We start from the raw sequence: 24,750 nt of genomic DNA, 5'->3' as shown, positions 1-24,750 counted from the left end.
CCTTTATCCAACACCTTGATCCTACTGAAGCCACCTACACCACTTACTACAAACCACACACCACACACCACCCACATCATGGCCGTCCCAACTCCCGTTTGGTTCATCACCGCCGCCTCCTCTGGCTTCGGACATGAACTATCCATGATTGCCCTCAAGCGCAGCCACAAGGTCATTGCTACCGCCCGCAAGACATCTCGCATCCAGGACCTCGCCGATGCTGGCGCCGACACTAGGGCCTTTGACGTCACGTCGCCTCTCAGCGACATCGAGGCCCTCGCCAAAGACGTCTTTGCCAAGTACGGCCGCGTCGACTACCTGATCAACGCTGCTGGCTACATCCTTGCTGGCGCTGTCGAGGAAGCGACCCCTGAGCAGGTGTACGACTCCTTCAACACCAACGTCTTTGGCACCATGAACACCGTCAAGGCGTTTCTGGCGGGCATGAGGGCGCAACCCAAGGGCGCAAACGACACGCGCGGGACCATTGTGACGTTTGGCAGCATCGGCAGCTGGCGAGGAGGCGCGGGCTTCCCAGTCTACGCCATGACCAAGTCGTGCATGTCGTCGCTCGCCGAGTCGCTCAAGCAGGAGGTTGCGCCGTTCGACATTGTCGCCACCGTCGTCGAGCCGGGCTACTTCCGCACCAACTTCCTGAACCCGGACGTCAAGGTCATGACGCCCGTTATCGACGCCTACGACGAGACCACGCCGACGGGCCAGATGCGGAAGGCTCTGGAGCGCACCGACGGCAACCAGCCGGGAGACGTGAGGAAGGGCTGCGCGGTGATTGTGGATGTGCTGACGCAGACGGGCGTTGGAGAGGGCAAGCAGGTTCCGGTGCGGATTTGCCTGGGGCCCGATGCAGATGCGTTTATCCGGAGCAAGTGCAGCGATACGATCCAGCTGCTGGATGAGTGGAAGGACGTGACTCTGAGTACTGATCACACTGATTAGATGTGTGAAGCTGGAATGTGTTGGTGGAGTTGTAATTGATCCGAGCTAGCTGATGGCAGTAATCATTTGACGCATCCAAGATGAGACGTTCAACAAGACACGGATGAAGAAGCGTCGGGAACCGCAAAGAAATGTCTTCAATTTGATACCTTGCAATACACCTTTCGTACAAACTAATCTTGACACAATCCACGAACCGTCTAATTTTGCGCAGAAGCATAATCCCACCCGTGACGCCCTCGATGAACCCATTTGGATCCCGTCGCCGCTGAAGTCTGGGGAGTGCGCGTCCATCAAATAAATCCCTCCACCCGCCTATTGCTTGAAACATGAGAAATTGAGTATTCCTTCTGGGGCCAAATTACTTCACACTCATTCTCCGATTCCCACTGGATCCATCCCGTCGCTTACACAATCCATTCTTGAGTGGGCCTGAGCTTCAAATAGTCGAGAAGGATCGCTGACCTCCCTCAATTGGAACAGGAATTCTGTCCTGTTATCCGAATTCCTGTCATCATGACTTGCCCGAAATAATCCGAGCGTGGTTTTACCAGCGCCGTCCAGAGAGCTGACGCTCTACTGCCTTTTCAATGTCTTCGTGACGTCTGGCAGAGTTCAGTTGGCGTGTGACCTTTCTCAGTGTCTTTTTAAATCTCTTCATGTCCCTCTCCATGGACGAAGTTGAGCTCATGGACGGGGAACCAACAGTGCCGGCAGAGCTTGCAATGTCTTGATACTCAGGCCCGTAATAGACGTTCCTGGGGGCTGTGGGATAATTCGGGCTGCTATCATATTGTGGAGAAGGCATGTAGGCATGGTCGGGATGCGGAAAGTGGCCTTGGTTATAGCGGGAAGTAAGGGGATTAGGGGGTGTTGGTGCAAAAGGCGGGACCGCTTGAGGGAAGGGATTGGTGTAGGGAGGCTGAAGATAGACGTTGGTGCTGTGATACTGAAATCTCGGATCATAACCGTTGGGGTTGTAGCCCTGGGGGTTTGGAGCAAAGGGATTGCCGCTGTTGTATGCCGGATTGTAGGAATAGTTAGGGTCGTCATTTCGTTGGCCATAGATCGGAGGGGCAGGATATGGATTGGATCTGTTTTCCTGTCGAGCCCCATTCGAATTCAAGGGCTGAGAAGTCCTTTCATAGCTCCGAGTACGTTCGTTACGCGGGGGGGAAGGCATTGGATCTTCAACAGGGCTTTCGTAGACGCGGACTCTGATTCTGCCACGGGAATGACGCTCTGATTGGGGCATGGGTATGGGCCAATTCGAAGCTATATCCTGAAAAAGTTAGTGCAAGTCGTGCGAGGAACTGGCAGACTGACAACTGGATAGTAATATCGCTGATATAGAACTATCGGTAGGTGGCGAAGAATGCCTGGTGCAAAAACTCCAATTTTTTCGAGGCCACAGTTTGCAGGCACCTACAGATATGAAACATTATTTTAAGCCGCATGTCTCTGAGAGGTAAGCAAGGCATCTCACAAGGCAAAATGGGTCGCTTTCTTGTTATGCGCGTGGCTGTGAAAAACAGGCTCAATCGCCACACTCAAGTATCAAAAACTTTTCAATACGACACTGAGGCTCCCAGAGGTGCAATGATACCCTCGAAATACCCGACTTTTTGCACTTCTACGAACCATACCGTGGGGTGGTCAGCAGGTGCCACGCCCTGTCAACTGCGGCCGCCTAGGCGAGTCTGGGGATCAACAAACTGTGTTTCTCGACGAGGCCACCAATTGTCGGATGCGGATGGGAGAATGTTGGTGGGGCTAATGCAGAAGAGCTGCAAAGGCTCAGACACGTCAGTCTGCATTGAAACTCGTCAACACTAGCTGCATGTCCCACACGAGAACAAGTGGGTGTACCGGTAATGCCTTGAGGGATTCATCCGCAGTAAAACATAGGATCCATTGCATCGAGTTTAGGAGACGACGAGGTGAATAGATTGATTTGTTCGGATACAATTGTCTCTTGGTCAACTTGTCGCGATTTAAGGCTGTTTGATGAGTGCCTTGCACATTGACTATGCCTTGACTCGGCCTTGACTGCGCCTTGATTGTGCCTGGCCTTGGCTGGATACTAGCCGTCACTTCCGTGAAAACTCTGCCAGGGTGACGCGTCGAGAGGGTGTCCTGGGACTCCTGGCGACAATAACAACCGAATCATGAGATCAGCGGGGTACGAGCAAGTCAAGTTCGTGCAGTTGAAAATGGGCCAATAAAACCCGCCTGCATCATGTTGGAGGCTGATTTCTCAGAAGCATCTAGAACCCACGTGATACATCAGCCATCAGATGACGCTGGCCAAGGAGCCTTTGCATATTTTGCCTCTTGAGTTTTAAGCCTTGCGACTGAGGCTGTGCTGAATCGTGATATTTCTTGCAGGTTTATGTGCCTCGTACTGCACATAGCCTCACACTAACACTGATATAGACATGCAATTGGTTAAGGAGGTTGAAAGTGCAAGTTCATGATGGGAGTGACATGCAATTGAGGGTGTGGCAACTATCATATCCCGGCAGATGGTTACTCGTTCTTGAGTTTGCACGACGGACCAAATGAGAACTAAGCAATTGCAGTTGAAACTAACGAATAGGGTCGTCTATTCAGACCCGGGCTATAATTCTGATAGGATCGCCAAGCGGAGATCCCGACTTGCTAGCCCATCTCCACTCCACGGCTGTCTCAGTCTTGCAGAATAAGCGCTAGGACAATAATTGACAGGGGATAATCTGGCATTTTTATACATTACAGACGTATAGTTACAGTTCAGTTGAAGATACGAATCGACTTTGCTTGCTTTCCTTCTCCGGTGCAGCCTGCTTGGCGGGTGTGCCTGCGTGTGCCTGCTTGTGCCTGCGTGTGTCTTGCGGCGCAGTCACGGAGCCTTGTTTTGGAGCATCCGGCCAGAGTTGCCAATGTACCAAAACCCCGCGGGCTGCCTATGAAAGCTGAAGGAAGCAACTGATCGTGAATGGGTCTAAAACTTTCCAGATCGGTCTGATATCTCTCGTACTCGTCTTTCTCCATCTGCCTCTTGAAGATGAACGTCTTGTCCTGGATCAGTCTCAGTGCTCAGTTCGGCACTCATTGAAGAGCTGCTTCAGGATGGCTGGAGATCTGCCGAAACATGACACCGAAACCACTTCTGAAAACGAAAGCCGACTTCTTTTTCCGTAGAGCGAAACTAGAGCAAGTGATTCTTGTAGAAGAAAAGGCTGGTCGGGACTTACACATACTGTGGCTTACTCATGTTCGCCTAACGGCTAGCGGAACCAATGGGTTGAGGGCGCGTCACAAGTGGATCGCTTGTCTTCTTCACCTCGGAATCAATCCAAGCAGCTTCCTCTTGAGAAACCCGCGTCAAGGAGCTCAGCCGGTGTTGGGTTCCTTTCAACGCCATGCAGTGGACCGAGTCCTCTCACCAGGAGGCAGCCAATGACAGTACTGGCAGAGGCAAGCCAGTTGTCCCATCGGCAGATAGCAGTTATCAATTCATCTCGATACAAAACCCAGCGGAAGCCAAAGACCGCGACAAAAGGCGCTTGGCTCGCTCGCACGCTGTGAAACAGGCCATACGGAATAGTCGGGGGGTTCGGGAGGCACCGAGGGTCGACGCCGGCGCATCAGGGCAGATCCTCCCCTGGTCCGTCTTGGTCTCTCCATCCGCGTACGGTCCTTTTGAGACTTTGTTTGGAGACTCGCCGAGGCTGAGAGCCCTGCTGAGTCACAGTAAGCGATATAATCATGATCCAGCTACGGCATGAGCTCACGCCAGCCATGCAGGTGCCGCCAGACACGCCGCGGAGCCCGTGTTCAGCGTTGCGGACCCGGTGCTATTCCAGGACTTCAGCTCCGTCTTCCGTACGGATCTTGACGACCCAGCCCTCCTGAATGCCGTTATGCTCACCTTTGCGTTTGCGGTGACGGGGGGGAATATGGACCAGGAGTGCGTTGGCTACCAGAACCGAGTACTGGCCACCGTCCGCGAAAGAATTAGCTCCCCGGAGACTGCATTATCACTACCGACGCTGGGAGCCATCTTACTCCTTGCTGGAATAGAGGTGAGCAATAAAATCATCTTTTCTTTCCGTAGCTAAATACAGTGTCGGTTAGGCCCGACTAGGAATGCGGTGGCAAGTCCAGCTACACATGGGTGCCATACGACGACTGCTTGACATGAGCCAGTCTAGAACCATCTACCTGACGGACGGAATCAAGCGAGCCATCTTCTGGTGAGCCATTCCTTCCCATATGTCATGTGCTTAGAAGTGCCACTACTCACGATTACCTTGCTCGAATAGGCAAGATTTGAACTCATCCATCATGACTGGATCCGACCGCATCATAGACCACACGACCTTTGGCGAGCTGCAGTGGACGCGGGACCCTTTCACTCCCACCTTCTTTGTTCTAGCACCGGGGTTTCAAAAACGCATTCACTTGTTCCCCGAGGACTTCATCGAGGTCCTCAAGGACATTCACGCGCTGCAGTGTGTCCAAGACCTCCCTGGCTATACCTGCCAGAACCCGATCGAAATGCTCCGCGTCGATAATCAACAAGCGTCCATCGGGTCCAGGCTTGTGGATTTGCCCAAGCTTTCTCCCGTTCTAGAAGCTTGTCATCTAGCAGCGTATCTGAGCGCTTGCATGCTTTGTAGCAAAGTTTGGCGCCACTCCGTAATACCTGTAAGTGAACTGAACTGGCCTCGAATATTCGCCCTCTGGGATGAGATTGGATCTTGGACCAAATTATGCTGACCCATGGGAAAGTCTCACGTATCACAGCACTTATTACGCAGCTTACAGGGGTCAAGTGATGATCCGTTCTGGAATGATGATCCGGAGCTTGTGATCTGGATGCTGCATATGGGTGGATCGTTCTCTCCCAAGGGAACAATACGCTCCGAGTTCAAGACGCTCCTGCAGAACCACGCATCGCGGTTTAGTGGAATGTATGGTTCCTCGGCGGAGCTGATACAGGTTATGAAGCCATTTATTTGGTCTGAAAAGGCATATCGCGCGCAGGTTGAGGAATTTTGGACAGAGATCCACACAAACGGAGAATAGCATGTTATCAACGTAACTCTTATTTCCTTCGTTCCATGATTTCTCAATCTCAGTTCAACATTTCGTTTGCCACGAACTGCTCGCTGAATGGATAATCAATATATCCTACAGGATTCTTGATGGAGTAAAACGTGCTGCGGTCGTAATCATTAAGCGGCAGACCGTTCCTGACCCTAAACACTAGATCCGGGTTCGCAACAAAAGACCTTCCAAACATGATCATAATATCCTTGTTTGGATATGTATCGAGCACTCTCTGCGCATTATCTGGCCGATACCCCCCGGCGAGAAGGATCGGCCCGTCCCAGAGGTCAATCGCGAAACCCAGCGTCTCATTGACGGGGTGTTCCAGATCCATGTTATTTGAGACGCGCGGTTCGATCAGGTGGATGTAGCCGAGGCCTAGCATCTTCGCCTTGATGATCACGTCGGAAAACTGCGAGACCGGGTCTCTCATACGCATTCCCTGGAAAATGCTCCAAGGGCTCAGGCGGAGTCCGACACGCTGGGGCCCGATAGCGTCAGCGACGGCCTTTATGACTTCGCAGACAAAACGAGACCGATTATCGATGCTGCCGCCGTACTCGTCGGTGCGGGTGTTGCTGACGTCTTGTGTAAAGCTGTCGATGAGATAACCGTTTGCGCCGTGGAGCTCGACACCGTCGAAACCCGCGCGCATGGCATTATCCGCTGCGGTAGCGAAATCCCGCACAATCTGCTTTATCTCCTCAACCGTCAGAGCCCTCGGCACTGGAGCGGCCGCATCATGAGGAATGGCACTGGCGGACACAATCTCGATACCTTCCATCTTGGCCGTTTCGGGGTTTGCCGCGCGGCCGATATGAAACAATTGGCAGACCATGAAGCAGCCGTTACGGTGGACCTCGTCGGTGATGGTCTTCCAGGCTGCGACCTGGTCGTCTCTCCAGATGCCCGGCGCATTGGGATAGCCACCACCGCCTGGCGAGATGATGCCAGCCTCTGTGATAATCAGGGTGCCTGGAACTCGCGACCGCTGGCTGTAGTACTCCTTCATCATGGGCGTCGCAGTATGGTCATCGGTGGCCCGGAAGCGGGATAGTCCGGGCATGCCAATGCGGTGCTTGACTTCGACTCCAGCGATTCTGAGTGGTTTCCAAAGACGAGATTGGGGCATTGTGGAGGAACGAGCTCGTGTACTGAATTATGGAGGGAGACGTATTGGTACATATGCATCAGACCGTCTGACAATTAATTATCTATTGCCAAAGTTGGATAGATGCAGTGTCTTTTGGTATGAATAACAATCCAACCTTCCCTTATTTATACACTTTAATCGTGAGCAACATCGTCTAGCCGTCTGATTTAAATCATGTGAATAATATACCCGCAGCACCTCACGGTTCGACAACACGCCACCGTAGATTTTACCCTTTTGGGACGAAAGGTGTTTCCTAAAAAAGAGCTGGAGTCGCTTAGCGGCGGCCACCTAGATTTTACCCTTTTGAGAATGAGATATTTCCTAAAAGAGCTGGGCTTTGACTAGCTCTCACCCCGATGACTGACCTGAATTTATTATATGAACCTGTGAGCCTGTCATGACTTTCCCTGGGAGCCGTACTATCTTTCCAGCTTGGACAGACCCTTACTCCAAAATCCCTATCAAACATGTCGTCTCCAAGTCCTGTAGAGAAGTTCGACTCGCTCTTGAAGCAGTCCGAATTCATCTTTGCCGTGTGTAAGTCCGGTCGTCACGCCGCAGCATCAGCTCCTTGTCTCAGGATTGCCCTGCAACCGACAGCTAACAGCCACTCCGGTCCCAGACTACCGCGGCCACTGGTGTCCCTTTTGTATGGGATATCTACGTACCTTCGCCTCGCTCATCAAGTCCATCACCGCAGCGGGCGGCATACCTGTCATCATAACCGCCGAAGACGAGTCGCATCTTCCCGCCACGCGTGACTCGACGGGGTACACAGGAGACGCCATCGTAGACCCGCAGAACCTACTGGCGGCAGAACTGAAGGCGCGTGGCCTCCTTGATGTTGCCATCAGCAAGAAATCAGGGTACCCACATGGCATGGCGCAACCAGCCGTGCTCGTGATGCGGCCTGATGGCAGCGTACTGCAGCATTGGGCTATTGTACCTGGCCTGGTGAGTTCCACGCCCATTTTCCTGTTTTCTTGTTTTATTTTGCTGACCAAAGTAATCTTACCATAGATGAACCTTGGTGGTGCCAAGGATAGGCCGATGCTCGATCAAATTTGGGAGAATGTATCGAGGCAGCTTCAAGGACAGGAGGTGACATATACGACGTATTCTATGAGTGGGGTTTTTCAGGCATTAGCTTCCAAGATGGGTAGTTAGAGAGGCCTTGAAAAAACCAGGAGATGCTTTGCGACGTTCAAGTTGCCCTTTCAGTATAACATTAGTGAGACAATTCGAAAGTTTGTAGAGCAGAACACCCTTTTTGCCTACGCTACTGGTAGGACCCAGTCTTGGGAATAGTCCTGGGTATAAGGAGGCGGGGGAACAAATTTGTCAGATAAATGCTGGCTCAGGCTTAAGCGGCGACTGCTCAGGCTTGAAAGAAATGCATTTATTCTATCCTTGATGGCTTGGTTTACACGATGGAATTACTCAAGACACTGGTAATGTGCACGTTTCGATGTAACGATTAGATATCTAGATTTGACATGTAACATCTAAACTAGGCGCCGGGCTGGGCAATGGTAGACCCAACAGCTGAGCCGCTGACCTTTCCAAGCTCAAGAGCCGCATTCACCACACCGGCAAGACCCTCACCAGCGATCAAACCAGCAGCCACAGCAAATCCGTACATCTCAAAGTTGTTGTGGAAGTACTTCCTCCACCACCAGGCAGTAATGGATCCAAACAGAATTGCGTTGGCATATCCAGAGTCAACTCCAATAACCCAAGCAACACCAATGGACATCCAGTTGGGGAGCCAGTCGCGGTACTTCTCACGGGGACCGACAAGGTAGAGGTTCTTGGCGAGAGCCTGGATAGCGCAGATGATACCCATGGCAATGGCAAAGTAGCCAGATGACGCAGGAATGGGGATCTTGTCAAGGGTAACGGCTTCCGCAACAGCCTTCCAAGCCGCAACTGAAGGGGCTGAGAACTGGCAGACAGCCAACGGGTCGTCATTGGGCTTCCAGACACAGGGGTAGGCGGCCATGAACAGAACAAAGACTCCAGGGGCCAAGAAGACTGAAACAAAGGTACCGATAGCCTGGGCGTAGAATTGCAAGTGGGGAGGAGTCTTGAGGAGGAATCCAACTCGGAAGTCGCTGACCAGGGAGGTGGCGACATCGGCGGTTCCGGAAGCAATGTTTCCGGCGACCAGGTTGATTCGCTGGGCAGGCTTGGGATCCATGCCCTTGGTGATGCCACCGAAGACGAGCTGGGAAGCCTTGGCGGATGCGGTGAGAGGAGTGCACTAATGATGTTAGTTGGAATTAGACGTAATGGGTAATGGGAACTCACGTCAGTGACAGCGCCGCCATAGATACTGAGGAAGGCAAAGACAAGACCAAGGATACAGGCGAGAATGGCGAGGCCGGCGTTCATGTGGAACTGAAGCTCAGCGACGATGCAGGCAACGACAAGGAAGACGACGGAGCCGGCGAGCCAAACCCACATGGGAACCTGATCCTCTTGGGGGGCAAAGTCCTCGACAAGACCATCGTCCTGATCGGCCTTGGCAGCTTGCTTCTCGATAAAGGAAATGCTCTTGCCCTTGGCCTGCAGGGAGTTGTTGATGCTGCGGCACACGGATCGGATGGCGAACTTGGTACCGTCGTAGATGACTCTGAAGTGGATGAAGAATTCAACCAGGCTGTAGACGATGAGGACCATGACACCGGGCCAGAGGAACCAGTATCGGGGAGACGGGATGTAGTCGGGGTCAGTGGTGCCAGCCAGACTGTTGAAGGTCATGAGGCCTTCCCACTTGGTTCCGGGCTCGCCACGCTGAATTCCGATGCACTCTCCGTAGTGAACGAGGAGAGGACCAGCGAGGCCCCAGGCAAAGACGGTGCCTCCCCACCAAGAGACGGCCGCGTTGAGGCCGACCAGGATGCCGGAACCGAAGAAGGCAGGGGTCAGCTGGATGTACCAACCCCAGTTGTGAGGCTCGAGCAGAGCGTTGTTGCTGTGGCCGCTCCAGATGAAGAACCAAACAAAGATGTACCAGTTGTGCAGGATGCCGTCGGCGTACTGGCCCACGACGATGAGGAGGAGCGCCCCGATGAAGGCGTAGCCAAGAGCCTTGATCTTCTTCATGGCATCGGCGGCACCGGATCCGACGGCGTGCATCGAACGGATGGTCATGGCCGTGGCAGTGGGCGTGGGGAAGACGAGGTTCAGCTCGCGGGCGACGTTGATGATGAAGAACTTTCGCAGAGGGACGGCGGCAAAGAGACCGAAGAAGGCGCACACAAAGGTGATGGTGAGGATACGGCCGAAGTCGCTCTTGGGGTCGTCCGAGAGAAGTTCCAACCTGTACATGGCGGGGAGACCAGCCACGAAGACACCGGACATGCCACCGGCGCCGGTAGCAGCAGCCTGGATGATGGAGTTTTCCTGGGGTCCGAACTTCTGGCCGATGTACGGGATGCCAGGCAGGAGCTTGGTCAACATGAGGATGAAGCCATAGCCGAAGATGGCTCCGAACATGGTCGCGGGAAAGGTGAAGCCAGTCTTGAGACCTGTTGACTGTTAGAGCTAGATGTTACAGAGGAGAGTACTAGAGGATGGGACACTAACCCAAGTACACGTTGGAGGCGTTGACGAGCGAACCCAGCACGATGCCGACGATGACGGCACGCGCAGTCAACGGGTTTGGCTCATGCTCGATGCCCTTTACCGGAGGAAAGCTGGTGAAGAGATCGGTAATGGTATCGTCCTCTTCAGCTTCGGACTTGAGATCCACATCATGGGGGTCCTTTTCGTCGTAGCGCGGCTCCTGGACCTGAGCGTCGGCCCTCATCTCAGTGACGGCCATTGTTGCGGATTGTCAAAGTAGGGCTCGAGGGTGTCGAACTCAGTACGGCTGAAGGTCCTGGATGGAAACCGAGGGGATGGACGGCCGTGATATTTATCCATCTCTGGAGAGTTTCCGCTGTCGGGAAGATAGATAGCTCGACTACAGCCAACGCGACCTGCACTCCCGCAGTCCCAATGGGGACGTCTCTCCTGCTACTGCAAGAGCTCCTAGGGACTTTTTGCACATCGTCCCACGAGCAGAGCAGGCCACAGCTTGGACAGGACCAACCCGTTGGACAGGCGCACTCGGGCCCATTGACGATGAACCAGGGCGATTCCAGAAGTTCCAGGCCAGATTCCGCACCTTATCTGTGTGTCTAACAAGCAGTCGGCGAATGACAGGCGCGGGACCTTTGCCAGCTGCCCAAACGGGGGAAATAGTCGGCGATCGCCTCTGGACTTTTGTGCGTGCTGCCCATGCGCGATCTGTGCCGCAAGGGGGCCCTGGACGACTCCACCCCCGGAGAGGCGGGTGGCACCGCGGGAGGAGGAGATGGTGATACGCTGTGGTGTCAATTGTGAGGTATCATCGGGGTTGTGGTTACGGATAGACGAGGTGGAAGGTTGGTGGTGTCTCCGTGTTGATCTTTGTGGTGGTGGTTGGGATCATCCTGTTGATGGAGAGCTGTGGCGAGTGTGATACTGACCGACCGACACACGCATCAGTGTAACATGGGTCTGTGGAATCACGTCAAGTCTCAAACTCACGCCCAACCCTTGGAAATACACTCATCCATCGGAAGTGGCTCCAACGCGTCACCATCGCAATCGCCTCCCATGATCCATTGCACCAGCCTCACCTCCCGCGGCAGTCTCATACGCGCCTCATACGACGTTGGGCGGCTCCCACATGGCGCCCCCAATGCGTCAATCGCCCCGTCGGATCAAATGCCGTCTTGGTCTAGTCGGTCGAGTCAGTCCACCGGCGACGCGCCACAACGGTCCAAACTCGGGGGACCTTTGCAAGGCTTGGCAACCCTGCGCCGGGAACCTTTGCGGAGCGGTTGGCCGTGGGATCCCCCAGAGATAGAGTACAGCGATAGTCGCAGAGATAGAGTGGTGATCCCAGAGATGGAGTGGTCTGCCGCCATTCTGTTGGCTGGGATAAGGACATTCACCACAGTGGAGAGCTTGCGCGCGCACGCTTCTGGCCTCGTTCTGGCCTCGTCCCACCGCATCGACAAGCTCAAACCGTCGACTCCTCCGTGCCGTAGAAATCTCCGGCGAATCGTCAACCTCATTTTGCGCCATCCCCACAGCCAGGTTTGGCCTCGACCGCATCACGAAGGCTAGTCAATTAAGCATCCGAGTCCAGCGAAATATGCATAAGAATTAACTTAGAGTATTTCGCCGTATTCGTGGATCTCGGGGTAATTCAGCCCTGGTAGTGGCACGGTCTCGTGATGGCTGGACTCGCTAATCCAGGCCACTCTAAAGGCCACTCTAAAATAAGGCCAAGACTTTGGTTCTCGTGCTATCAAAACCAACCCATTTTCCTGCTCTGTAATTCACCATCTTGAATAGGCAAGTCTATTGTGTCTTGGCAGGTCTATTGCGTCTTGGCAAGTCCTTTTGCCTCAACTCTGGAGTATTTGGCTCACCACTAGGGGCCAACTGCTCCCTTTTCGGATCTCTCCGAGTAATCGACAGTGGCCAACAATCAAGACCGCCGGGAGCCCGAGGTAGTGGCTCACGAGGATGCAAGTCTGCCCTGGGGTATGATTGCCACATGCCAGAGGGTTGCTGTGCAGTCCTCGATCCCTTCCAGGGTGTGGTCCCACGGAGTTTACTTTCCGGGCCCGACCACGGCGATGCTAACCGGATTTTCGATCATCTGAATATCAGATTCCACTTCTTTGGGACAAGAGCCGCACGTTTAAGTTGTATTGCAGCAAGTCTCCAATTTCAATTATCAATTTCAATCGTCAGCTCCATGTCAAGCTCCAGCTCGCCGAACAGGTGCTTGAAGCCATGTCAAGTAGAGCAGTCTAGCTGATGAACATAGACTACAATGTATGAGAGGCCTAGAATCCAGTCACCTTCGGTTACTTCGGCTGCTCCGTCTAAACACAGAATATCCCTCTGGCCTTCTAGAGCTGATCGTCCAGATCTGCACGAGACCTTTGAAATCGGCAGCCCATGCATCAGGCCTAGGCCTTGCCACTTCCTGCATCGAACCGATCCTATGTACACTTTGCCACGAGAGAGCAAGATGCCAACCGATGTCTATCAAGCAACATCTCTCAAGGTTCTTGTCCCAGGGTTCTGGATCAAAGATATCAGCGGGCGCTTGCAGACTGCGGCCGCTGTTCTGTCATCTGGTCGATGGAGCTGTCATATGTCGATTGTACTGACAAGGCATTTTCGGATCAATCGGGTAAACAGACGATAAAGGCTAGCCCTGATTCCTCCTCACTGCTATCCTGAAAGAGGTCTTCACGATGTTGAAGTTGGCTTGCTGACGAGTTCGGTACGAGTTCGGTATTCACCCAATGACAACCACAATAAGCCTCAAGCTAAACAACGCGGAACAGGCGCTCCTCTCCCAAATCAATGGCCATCGTTTAGTGACCCAAAGGGCCCTGCAATCCTTCCAACCGGCAGTGGATGGCATCCCATGACCCCGGCCCTTCAAAGGTCCCATGCGTATGGAGCTTCCATTTCTGGATGCAGCCCTGCCAAGGCAACACCTAAAGCTGCCACTAAAAAGCACCTTACAAGTCTCCCCACACTGGTTGCCATGCACTCGGGGCCCTGTAAATATTGCTTCGTCTAGAATCGGCTGCAATTCCCGTCACGTCCCCGTCGTATCAATCCTGAGTCTTATCGCTTGATAAGTGGAGCGTGTCGCTACCCAAGAGGTTATTTGTGCGGCGTGAATCCACCTGGCCACCGCAGGACTCATGCACCATGGGCAGGTGTGTGCAGTATCTCCAATATTATAAATCTAGCCGTTGATTGGCCTATTTACTGCTATCGCCACTTGATGCTATTTTGGTCACTGCTGTCCGGGCAGAGGCAACCTAGATCCAGTCAGTAACCCTAAGTCAACAGCGAAGCTTATCAGGCATGTGGCTCAAGATTCCTTCGTGCCATATCTTGGTCTATGATGCACGTGGTCGAGATTTGAGTAATCATGGACGAACTATTATCGATGAGTGACAGCGTGATGCCATTTACATGGGATGTTAGTGGATGCTGCATTGAGATGCGAATCACCTCATTGGGCAAGCTTGCCGCTTAACCCGTCCTGCCAGGGTATACGGTAGCTCCCGGGAAGAACCTTTGGTTTGTGCGTCCTTTGAAGAAGTCGCCGAGAATCATCGTCATCAACCACCGACACTATCCTTGATTAGATATAAATGGCCTGCGATTTGCAAAAGATCCGTCAGCTTGTCTACCCTGAACGTTATCCGGAACTGAAGAGTCGCCGTGTGACTCACCGAGGGGTTTCCTCTTCATCCAATCTCTGCGCTTATTGGCGGTAGATCTAATTGAAGGATGCATAGAAGAAGCCGTTTATCCGACAGGAACGACGTGGTATCTCATTAGATCCGATCATCTGCGGCCGTTGTCTGAGAATGAGAATGTCGAAGTCACTGGGGACCGAGCACATTCCCTGGAAAAAGAGTGATTGCCTGAAAATTTACTGACAGCTTGAGGAATGCATAGCGTAGAATCGTCATTCCTGCGGATCTCGGTTGATTCTAACGAGGTCCGTGGAAAAAAGTAGGTTGGAATCGCTGGGACACCATAGTAAGAATCACTTTGCACCTACTACTGTTATATTCGGAATGATTGCATCGTGTTTCTGTGATAGCACTGCGAAGCAATCTGAAGTGCATGCACAGCCGGCCCTTTACCACTACGGGGGACTCTAGAGCTGTAGACTAGAAGCACTCCGATGGTTAAATGACTGCAGGGCCGGCCTGGAAAGTAAAGCTACTACTTGAAGTGACTGCACTGCCCAAGCGATTGGATCGGCATGCTTTTCCTTTTTCACTTTTGCGTCTTGCCATTGTAATTTGAACTAACTATTGCAGCAGCTTGTAGCACTTTCTTTATGCTCTCTTTCTTCTGGATGTGTTGGGGAGCATTTAATCAAGTGCTCCAACCCTCCAATCCGCCTACTCCGTCGGCCGATCTCAACTCATCCTCTTCTTGAGAGGATCCTCAAATGGATCCAGACTCTCTGTCTCCGGCCCAGTTTGCACTAAATGCATCTCCCACTAATAAACTGGGTATATCATTTTCCTTTTTCATTTTTAGGCATATCTTTACCTTGATTTGACCTCTTGTCTACGCTGCTACATAAGGTTATGTCTCTATCGTAACCTGTCAGTAGGTTGCATTGAGAAGCGCCGTAATGGGTATAATATTCTGCAAGTTATATAATAATACATTATGGTATAAATTAAATAATTGTGCATTTTTAACTTGGTCAATAGAATATGAATAAGGTAAATTATGAACTAAATAAACATAATTTGTCAAAACAAAGCATTCTAAATATTAAATAATAAAAATGGTTTATTATATCTTTTTCCCTATTTTTATATAGTCATGAAATGGCTAGGCAGGGAGGCGGGATTAATTAATTATATTACCTTGACATTTATCTATTCTATTATTCCTTTCCGCATTAATTGAACAAACGACATCCCTGAAGTGACAATCCAATCATCTCCACTAGTAGACTGATGCTAGGTGCAGATTCTGAGACACATTGGGGGCTAGGCCTTTACCCTGCCACATGCGAATCTGGGTTGGGTATTCGTTATGATTCAGCTTTTAATTGCCCCTTCAATGGGGAAAGTGCTGATGTCGTGTGTGGAGAGTAGGGCTTAAGGAGATAGGAGTACCGGGAAGCTCCGCCAGCATTCTTCAAAGTTGCGCCAATAAGATCTACTGGGTGATATACGGATACTATTTGAGGCTTCTCTAGTGCTTAGGAAATCAATGCAAGGACTCAGGGGCTTCCAAGCTGCCTGCCGAGAGCCCAGCCCATTCCTTAGGCCTGCTTCCCGGGATGATTCCGAAGGATTAGCGGCTGACTGGTGGCCGCCATCAGTGAAGCCATGTCTTTAGTTCGACGCCTGGTTTCTCCCCGGCAGTCAGCTGCAAACCCAGCTGCAAGAAAGGCGAATAAACGTTGCGTGCTCCTCTAAGGATCCTGTACCTAGCTTAATGCAGGTAGCTTGATGCGCCTTTTGTCAGTACTTTTGAGAAAGGCAGCGTTTCTTCGCCTCGATGGGCGTTTTTAGGCCCAACCTTGCAAGCTACCAGTGTCGCAGCCATCTTTGAAATGGAACCTCGCCTTGCCTGATACAGCAGCAATGGCGCTTTAGTGTCTTTGAGGGATGTCATGAGTAAGACAAACCCAATTCTGAGAGCTACCCGGCCGGGCTGCAGGTTTTTTGATGGGGAATCAAATCATGGGAATGACATTCCCATGCACGAAGCTTCAGGTAATTTATTCAAAAAGCTCCTCCAAGTCCTGGCTATCGATACTACCCTTTCATCGCCTACCGCCCCGTCAGGATGACGAGGAGAAATCATCATGTGGCCATCCCATCTTGTCAAACCATGCACTTTGCTGAGTCCGATATTTACGTAGGCCGTTGCTGCCATAGCTGGGCACTCATGGCAATCTATTCGTCTGTCTCTATGCAAGTACAACCACGTACCGCGGCGGACTACACAGCGCGGAGGTGATCCGAGCTGGGTTCATGAGTCAGAACCCTTGTGTATAGTTGTGGCTGCAAGCCTCGTCTTGACGCTGGTAGGCCAACATCAAGACTAGTATCGCTGAGGCTGTTTGACATTATTAGACAAATTGCAGACTTCCATCTTTATTAGCTAATGAATTTGCACCCCATATGTATACAAACAGTCGCAGACCACTTCTTGAAGAGTGGGGATCCAGGTCTGCTCCACCTACTTGGATGATTGCTTTGTTCCACATCTCATCGACCATTTGCTGAATGGCTACCCCCGGCTCGGATCCGGCTGTCGATGCGCAGTCCAGATCGTCGCTTGTCATAGCGATCTGCATCTCCTTTGCGATATTGTCATTTTTTATCGTCGCTTTGAGGCTTTACGTTCGTGTTGTTCTCCTCAAGGCCCTGGGTCCCGATGACTGGACGATATGCGTTGCTCAGGTCACTTCTCTTGATGCAGAATCTCTTGGGGACTGTGGCTGATGAATTTCTCAGGTCCTTGCCATTGTCGTTTCTATGACGACTATATCAGGTACGTCGTCCCATTGTTTGCAGACAGATGGATTCTAACTGTCCCAGAGGCTAAATTTGCCCTTGGTCGTCACATATGGACTCTACCGCCAGATCGTATCCACAAACAGTTAAAGGTCCGTATCCTCGCAATAAGCAACTTAGTTTCACCTTGGTAACCATATTAGGCTCTCTATGTTAATATTATCATTCATAATTTAGGAATGAATCTGATCAAGATTTCTTTTCTATTACAATATCGTCGCATATTTTCGACCAAGACCATGAAACGAGTCACCCTTCTTCTGTTATGCGTCATTTCAACATGGACTGTAGTCCAGCTGCCAGTGCTCGCACTTACCTGCTTTCCCCTGTCCGCTATAGTGCCATCCATGGCGGATACCTGCCTCCCGACTTTCCCGAGTTGGTACTTTACGACTTACTTCCATATCGCCACCGACTTCATCATCTTCATTGTCCCCTTGCCAACCGTGTTTTCTCTTAATATGGGGTGGAGGCGGAAGCTTTGCCTGGTAGCTATTCTCTCCATGGGGCTTTTGTAAGTTGATTTATCCCGTTCACTTGAAGATACTCAGAATCTCGAAGCTAACTGCCTCCGTAAGCACATGCATCATATCTATCATTCGAGCCACGACGCTCCACCAATGCCTTGTTACGCCAGACCCGACGTGGGATACGACAGATGCTGCATGGTGGACCGTTGTCGAGATAAACTGCGCCATCATCTGCGCGTCTTTGGCCACTCTGCGGCCTCTTCTTGGCAAATTGGTCCCTAGTTTCAATTCAAAATTGACAGACGGTTCGAACAAGTCCTACACAGTGACTCGACCGAATAGAATGACATTTGAGCGTATGCCAACGGCCTCGGGAGGGGGGAGCAACAACAACTTGGCACTCGACGAATTTCCTGTACCAAAACAGGGCAATTTTGTGAGAGAACCGGATTCGAAATATGGAGTTCAGGCAGAAATCTATGCATCAACGGCAGATTTAAAAGCAGTGGAGGCAGATCATCAAGAGGGTGTTCCTGATACTACCTACAAGCCCAATATCAAAGTCACGTACGAGGTTGCTATGACTAGCGAAGTGTCTGGTAGGCTGGCAGGAAGAGGGAGGATGAGAAGCAATGATTAGATTTGGACCACTTTCTGCCCGCATCATTTGACTCTTATCTATCATTTAATATTCTTAGTCTTTATTAGCTCCCTTTTCCAGGACTGCCTGAAGCCTTTAATTGTAAAAGTCACAACTATGTGATGATCGCGTTTACTCCGTACCTGGTATAGGGTAAATGGATGGACATTTTGAACAATGATTCCGATGATACATAGCAAGCTCTCGAATGGTGCACACATTTTCCTGTTTGAATACAATATCACAGGGTCACCAGTCATAATTTTAGATTGCGCTTCAATGGCAACACCCGCACATCCTTGGTATGCCACTCGGGAGAAGTACTTTTCAGCTTGAACAACCCCACGCCAACACATTGGATGCACTTAGACCTGGCACAGATCCAACTCAATTTCCAGTCATTGCCAACCTCACCATTGTCTCTCAATAAGCAAAGGCATATGATGATAAAATAGGTAGTCAAGATCTTCAACAACTGAGTGCAAAGAAATGAACTATGCTACAGCAGGACGTCGCTATGTGCTGTGCATATCACTGCCCCACAACCGTCGGGTGCAAGACTTCCGATCGGCTACAAGCCGGCCCCTGCAATATCCGACGCAATCGGCTGTCGCTACGAAGGGAATAGTACCGGGGAATGGACACTGTAAAAGTAAGGGGAAACACTGTCGAATAGGAATGTCCGAAATACCGGAGATCTCTAGTGGGGCGTTCTACTTTTGCAGTTTACAAACCCTTCTCCAGACTCTGGCTATTCCTTACCATGTTCCATGACCCCATCCAGGTTCTTTCTCTGCTCGGCGATTTTAACTGGATTGAGTTTCCTGTACCAAGCCGTAAATGTGTCTTTAACCGTGACATGCGACAAGGGCCTCACCGTAAGCTCGACCAAGAGTTGTAGACTGCAAAAACTGATGCTTCCAGTCTTGATTGTCATACCCTATAGCAGGTGGTTAGAAGAGCCACATCCCCACTCTGTTAGGCCCTCAGCCGTTTAACTCGAGGGTATGCCTTGTTCTTAGGTAGGGACCATCGCCTCTGGTCGCAGTCGCAGCAAAATAAAAAAATAATGCTCGACTCCATCTGCTCCAAACAGGATGTGGTTGACCCCGCCTCGCTGTATGGGGTAGAGGAAGCCGGTGGATGCTACCCCAACAAAGTTGACATCTCCACCATTATTGTGATTTATGCCTCACACCAACAGTCTCGCTCTTCGGGGAGTTGTTCCCGATATGCACCCCATGCTTCATGCCGTGCATCCTTGCATGTTCTCGGTAGTCCGGACAAATTTGGAGTCCGGCAGACAGACTGAATGATGGGCCACATGGAGCAAGAAGTCTCATGGTCCCTTGATTGAGCCATTGCGATCTAACGGTTCAATGACGGCCGGACTTGAACTGTAGTCTCTATCTTGACCATTAGATGGATTGAGAGGAAGAATATGGAGCAAAGCCATAGCATACAAAGACGCCGAGCACAGAATATTGTTGAGCTTCGTATTCCGACATGACTCGATCAATACACCAGGGTAGTACCCATGGGGATAATCATCGGATCTCGTTTTCGGAACCTGGAGAGAACGAAACGTTGCTTCCATTCCCCTCTCGACTTCCCCGCATGCATATCCCTGAACACGCGTATCTCCATGCAGCTAACGTTGGAGCTTTGCTTGAAGCATCCAGAGAGTGGATCAGGCGGTGCAAGTTGCTGACGCTGAGGTTCTCCGTGATGCTGCTGCAATCTTCCGCAAGACTCCGCAAGACTCCGCAAGACTCCGCGAGCCTCCGCACAAACCTTGCCAAAAACCGGGCGACCCAGATTTCGACCAACTGCAGCTCTTGTAGGCTCTTGTTCCCCGCATGGGGAAATTCGGTATTGGCTCGCGATAGTCCGTGATGTAGCATTCGCCTCTCCGGTGGTATCACCTCGGCGCGATTACGGGTCTGTTACTGACGATCTTGACCGGTTTGTCGTCTTGCGGGTAAATGGCTATCCATTTCTGTAGGGATCATACCCCGCCTATTTGTCTTGCTTGACAGGTGATGTGCAAAAATGTAACCTCCCGCCACCGCCTTGCTCGAGAATCAAGATTTGTAAGAATCACCGCCTCAATGTTTACTTTGACTTCAAGACCCACACCAATGGTATTTGAGCAAGCTCGTTGCCGCCAAAGTGGTCTGTTGCTTGTCTGATAGGAACAACCGGGACTCTCAGCCAACATGTCTGCCGAAACCTCCAAGCCCTCGGGCAAAGATGACTACGATGGGACCAGACACAGCATCGACTCCCACGTCGAGTCGCAACAGCGACAACTCGGCGGAATGGACCCAGCTCACCGACAAAGGGTCGAAAAAAGCATGAAGCGCAAGCTGGATACTCGATGCGCTCTGTTTGTCCTCATTTACATTATGAATTATCTGGATCGCAACAACATTGCCGCAGCCCGACTCAAGGGCCTGCAGGACGACCTCAAACTCGACGACACCCAGTACGCAACATGCCTCAGCATCTTGTACGTCGGCTACATTTTGATGCAGGTCCCGTCCAACATGTTCATCAATCGAATTGAGCGACCTTCTCTCTACATTGCCTGCGCCATGTTGATCTGGGGACTGGTTTCGACGCTGTCAGGAAACGTGCACAACTTTGCGGGCATGGTGGTTATCCGATTCTTCTTGGGCTTTATTGAAGCTGCTTTCCTTCCGGGCGCCCTCTTGATTCTCTCCAAGTGGTACACGCGCCGCGAATTGACCAAGCGAAACGCCATTCTCTTTTGCGGCAACCTCATCTCCAATGCTTTCTCAGCCCTGGTTGGCGCTGGTGTCTTGTCGAATATGCAGGGCGTTCTCGGGCATGCAGCATGGCGATGGCTTTTCTGGATTGAGGGTGCCGTCACAATGAGCATTGCCATCTCGGCCGCCTTTATTCTCCCAGATCTCCCCCACAACTCGAGAGGCTTTACCGAGGAGGAACGCAAGGTGGCGCAACTCCGGATGATTGAGGATGTTGGAGAGGCCGACACTGACTCTGCCGAGAACGGCATTTTCTACGGCCTGAACTTGGCGTTGAAGGATGTCAAGATTTATCTCATGATGCTCACCTTTACGGCTTACGTTGTTGGTCTTTCATTCAACGCATTCTTCGTAAGTCCCTTGTCCAGAGAAGTCGTATCTTTGCCGGAAACTAACAGTTGCAGCCCACCCTTACCGGCACACTTGGCTTTGGATACGTTCCCACATTGCTCATGAGCTCTCCTCCTTGGCTGTTCTCATGTATCATCTCCCTCATCAATGCATGGCACTCGGATCGAACACAGGAAAAGGTTTGTCGCAATTATGCCTTTATGCTCCATGACATTGACTAACCTCTGGCAGTTTTGGCACATTGTTGGCCCGATTTGTGTCGGCATGGTTGGTTTCATTATTAGCATGGTTACCCTCAACGTCGCCGCCCGCTACGTCGCTCTGTTCCTCCAAGCCAGTTCCTACGCTGGATTCATCGTCTTTTACTCCTGGATCAGCTCCTCCTTCCCCCGACCTCCCGCCAAGCGCGCCGTTGCGATTGCAATGATCAACGCCTTCAGTCAGCTCGGAAACGTGGCAGGTTCTTACGTTTGGGCCCTCAAGGCGAACGGTTACCGCCAGAGTTATGGCATCGTTCTGTCTATGTTTGGCGTAACAATCATGGGCTGCGCAGCTTTCCGATGGATCTTGGTTGGCCTGAACAAGAAACTTGATGCAGGCGAGGAGGCTTGGGAAGTGAGCGAGGACGTTGCAAAGCAGACGGCTGCAGCGGAAGATATGGACAATGACGAAGCTTTGCGGATGAGGAGAGGATTCAGATACCTTATCTAAGTCTGCATGCATTATCTAAGGTCGGAATTGGCCGGCCGGATTAAAGACCTTTATGGATGGGATACGACTTGACGACATTATTGCGGTCGGTCTTGTTGCCGTACATGTACGATATCACTGCATTTTGGAGCGCTTCCATTAGTTGGCGCAACATCTTCATGTATCAATTTGAATAGCGGGGTATTAGACCCGGTTGATCCTGAATATATCGAGGTTTCAATAGCAAAGGATCCAGACGTTCATGTGCACTTCCGCTGACGAACCAGGCATCTCAGGGTATCAGCGCTAACATTCGAGGAAATGATCGTCAGAGACCACCCACGCAATTGGACAACGGTGAAGCACGAAAGGCGACTCTTCTATCGCGACATTTGGTCAAGCAAGATAGAGCCTGTGTTACTGGTCAACTCGGCGTTTGTGTCTGAATTGAGCACACAATTCTCTCAATTGACGTCATGATCCCAGTTGAAAGCCAAAAGAAATACAATTTAATGCATACTTTGCGCTAGAACAGGATAATGCATGCATCCCCATGGCGATTGCGCAATCCTGAAGAAGAAATACTTATATTCAAGTCCGTTGCCCAGTCTGAAAAACTCACGCCAATCTGTGGTCACTCCGTCATCATGGCAGAATCTAAAGTGGTTGAATCGTCCCCGGACAGCGACGGCGCTGGTACCATAACAGACATCGAGATTAACGAGAAATCCCTTTTGAGGAAAATCGATGCCAAGCTTCTTCCAGCCGTCGGAATACTCTATCTACTGTCGTTCCTAGACCGTAGCAATGGTGAGTCTGCCATTGAATGCACGGCCGTCTCTAACACCATCTAGTTGGAAATGCAAGGATTGAAGGAATGGTCGACGACCTTAACATGAGTACGGATACCTATCGATATTTATGAATTTGCTAATGAGACAAATAGCTGGCAACCAGTACCTGACAGGATTAACGCTCTACTTTATCGGTTACGTCCTTTTTGAGGTTAGCAAAGCCTCAGACAGTCCGCAACTATTCTGACACCTTCTAGATTCCGTGCAACATTATTCTCAAGCGAACAACTCCTAGGCTTTGGCTACCGACACTCACAATCGCCTGGGGCATCGTTGCAACACTCTTGGGTGTGGTCCAGAACCTGACAGGATTTTTGATTGCCCGTTTCTTCCTCGGAGTCACCGAAAGTGGGCTTTTCCCCGGAGTCGTCTTTTACTTTTCCATGTGGTATAAACGACGTGAGAGACAATACCGAATCTCTCTTTTCTTCAGTGCGGCATCTCTTGCAGGAGCTTTTGGAGGGATCCTCGCATATGTAAGCTGGTGATTCGTCCGTCAGTGGCAACGCTAACATGTGCAGGGAATCGGAAAAATGGCTGGCGTGGTGTGGGAAAATGGTTGGCGGTGGATTTTTATTCTTGTAAGACCGGATCCTGTCGTCAAGTTCAGCACTAATTCGCCCTAGGAAGGAATTGCAACAGTTCTTGTGGCTGTGGCAGCATTTTGGTTCATCGAGAACTATCCAAGCACCTCTCGATTTCTGACTACCGCAGAACGGCAATTCATCCAGACCCGACTCGCAGCCGACAGCGATTCCACTCACGACGAACAGTTCAGTTGGGATGCAGTCCTTCAAGCCTTTCGCGATCCCAACTGCTGGCTTTACGGGCTGGGCTTCCATACTATGAGCCTGCCTCTTTACACGCTGTCTCTTTTCTTGGTAGGTTGAGAAGCCGAGTGTCTGGTTCTTGCTGACCTTTTAGCCTACTATTATCAAAGACCTCGGATACACCGCAGCCAAGGCGCAGCTTCTTACCATTCCTCCCTATGCTGTTGCGTTTGTTACGACTCTTAGCGTTGCGGTTGCCTCTGAAAAGCTTGGAAAGCGAGCCGTCTTTATTGCTGGGTCCTCGGCTGTTGCATCGATCGGGTATATCCTGCTGCTAGCAAACACCGATCCCACAGGCCGACCAGGAATGTCCTACGCTGGAACTTTCTTTGCTGCTGCTGGAATCTATCCTGCTACTGCTTTGGTGCTGTCTTGGCCGGCGATAAACGTCTCTGGGCAGACGAAACGCGCCATTGGTAACGCGATGCAGATTAGTATCGGCAACCTCGGTGCTGTTATGGGCACTCAGCTTTATCGCTCAGGGGATGGGCCAAGATTCATTGTCGGCCACTCGATGGCATTGGCCTACCTGATTGCAAATATTGTAGTAGTGACCTTTTTGGGATGGAGGTTGAGGAAGGAGAATGAGAGGAGGGCCGATTTGGCACCCGAGATTACCGATGTCGGGGAGGTAAAGGACTGGGAGGGAGATGGAGATGTCAGGTGGAGATATGAGTGGTGAATAGTACATCATGAAGACTACAGCCGGTACATGTGAGAGTTGACACCATTGGATCGAGATGGGTAACTGGCCAAGTTCACAACTCA

General features: G+C 51.2%; 9 protein-coding genes across 9 annotated transcripts; 6 read left to right on the top strand and 3 right to left on the bottom strand.

The window, feature by feature from the left end:
* Positions 1-78: 78 nt before the first annotated feature.
* Positions 79-957, top strand: BGZ61DRAFT_341821 (uncharacterized protein; the record flags this gene model as incomplete). The annotated part of the gene is made up of 1 exon (XM_046239454.1): positions 79-957. One exon carries the CDS (start codon positions 79-81, stop codon positions 955-957), a length of 879 nt encoding a protein of 292 aa, XP_046109116.1.
* A 420-nt stretch (positions 958-1,377) lies between these two features.
* BGZ61DRAFT_123462 (uncharacterized protein) lies at positions 1,378-2,434 on the bottom strand. Its single transcript, XM_046237055.1, has 2 exons — positions 2,284-2,434; positions 1,378-2,239 (listed from the first exon to the last, which is right to left on the bottom strand). The coding sequence occupies exon 2, from the start codon at positions 2,210-2,212 to the stop codon at positions 1,505-1,507; it is 708 nt and encodes a 235-aa protein (XP_046109115.1). The 5' UTR covers positions 2,213-2,239; positions 2,284-2,434; the 3' UTR covers positions 1,378-1,504.
* A 1,848-nt stretch (positions 2,435-4,282) lies between these two features.
* Positions 4,283-6,153, top strand: BGZ61DRAFT_411593 (uncharacterized protein). Its single transcript, XM_046243274.1, has 5 exons — positions 4,283-4,692; positions 4,747-5,024; positions 5,077-5,195; positions 5,265-5,649; positions 5,734-6,153. The coding sequence occupies exons 1-5, from the start codon at positions 4,362-4,364 to the stop codon at positions 6,028-6,030; spliced, it is 1,410 nt and encodes a 469-aa protein (XP_046109114.1). The 5' UTR covers positions 4,283-4,361; the 3' UTR covers positions 6,031-6,153.
* BGZ61DRAFT_343181 (uncharacterized protein) lies at positions 6,080-7,186 on the bottom strand (the record flags this gene model as incomplete). Its single annotated transcript, XM_046239572.1, has 1 exon — positions 6,080-7,186. One exon carries the CDS (start codon positions 7,184-7,186, stop codon positions 6,080-6,082), a length of 1,107 nt encoding a protein of 368 aa, XP_046109113.1.
* Positions 7,187-7,677: 491 nt separating this feature from the next.
* BGZ61DRAFT_527678 (uncharacterized protein) lies at positions 7,678-8,377 on the top strand (the record flags this gene model as incomplete). Its single annotated transcript, XM_046253147.1, has 3 exons — positions 7,678-7,747; positions 7,833-8,164; positions 8,231-8,377. 3 exons carry the CDS (start codon positions 7,678-7,680, stop codon positions 8,375-8,377), a joined length of 549 nt encoding a protein of 182 aa, XP_046109112.1.
* Positions 8,378-8,720: 343 nt separating this feature from the next.
* On the bottom strand, positions 8,721-11,039 carry BGZ61DRAFT_473063 (OPT oligopeptide transporter protein-domain-containing protein; the record flags this gene model as incomplete). Its single annotated transcript, XM_046248413.1, has 3 exons — positions 8,721-9,473; positions 9,521-10,743; positions 10,802-11,039. 3 exons carry the CDS (start codon positions 11,037-11,039, stop codon positions 8,721-8,723), a joined length of 2,214 nt encoding a protein of 737 aa, XP_046109111.1.
* Positions 11,040-17,064: 6,025 nt separating this feature from the next.
* Positions 17,065-18,465, top strand: BGZ61DRAFT_527676 (uncharacterized protein; the record flags this gene model as incomplete). The annotated part of the gene is made up of 5 exons (XM_046253146.1): positions 17,065-17,241; positions 17,296-17,332; positions 17,380-17,447; positions 17,499-17,869; positions 17,934-18,465. The coding sequence occupies 5 exons, from the start codon at positions 17,065-17,067 to the stop codon at positions 18,463-18,465; spliced, it is 1,185 nt and encodes a 394-aa protein (XP_046109110.1).
* A 2,219-nt stretch (positions 18,466-20,684) lies between these two features.
* On the top strand, positions 20,685-22,319 carry BGZ61DRAFT_527675 (major facilitator superfamily domain-containing protein; the record flags this gene model as incomplete). Its single annotated transcript, XM_046253145.1, has 3 exons — positions 20,685-21,608; positions 21,662-21,787; positions 21,840-22,319. The coding sequence occupies 3 exons, from the start codon at positions 20,685-20,687 to the stop codon at positions 22,317-22,319; spliced, it is 1,530 nt and encodes a 509-aa protein (XP_046109109.1).
* Positions 22,320-22,945: 626 nt separating this feature from the next.
* On the top strand, positions 22,946-24,664 carry BGZ61DRAFT_342239 (major facilitator superfamily domain-containing protein; the record flags this gene model as incomplete). The annotated part of the gene is made up of 7 exons (XM_046239488.1): positions 22,946-23,108; positions 23,153-23,197; positions 23,245-23,303; positions 23,350-23,628; positions 23,674-23,733; positions 23,779-24,033; positions 24,077-24,664. The coding sequence occupies 7 exons, from the start codon at positions 22,946-22,948 to the stop codon at positions 24,662-24,664; spliced, it is 1,449 nt and encodes a 482-aa protein (XP_046109108.1).
* Positions 24,665-24,750: the final 86 nt, after the last annotated feature.

This window comes from Ilyonectria robusta (genome assembly GCF_021365365.1).
Source record: "Ilyonectria robusta strain PMI_751 chromosome Unknown BGZ61scaffold_3, whole genome shotgun sequence".
Taxonomy (NCBI): Eukaryota; Fungi; Ascomycota; class Sordariomycetes; order Hypocreales; family Nectriaceae; genus Ilyonectria; species Ilyonectria robusta.
This window is presented reverse-complemented; position numbering and strand designations above follow the sequence as displayed.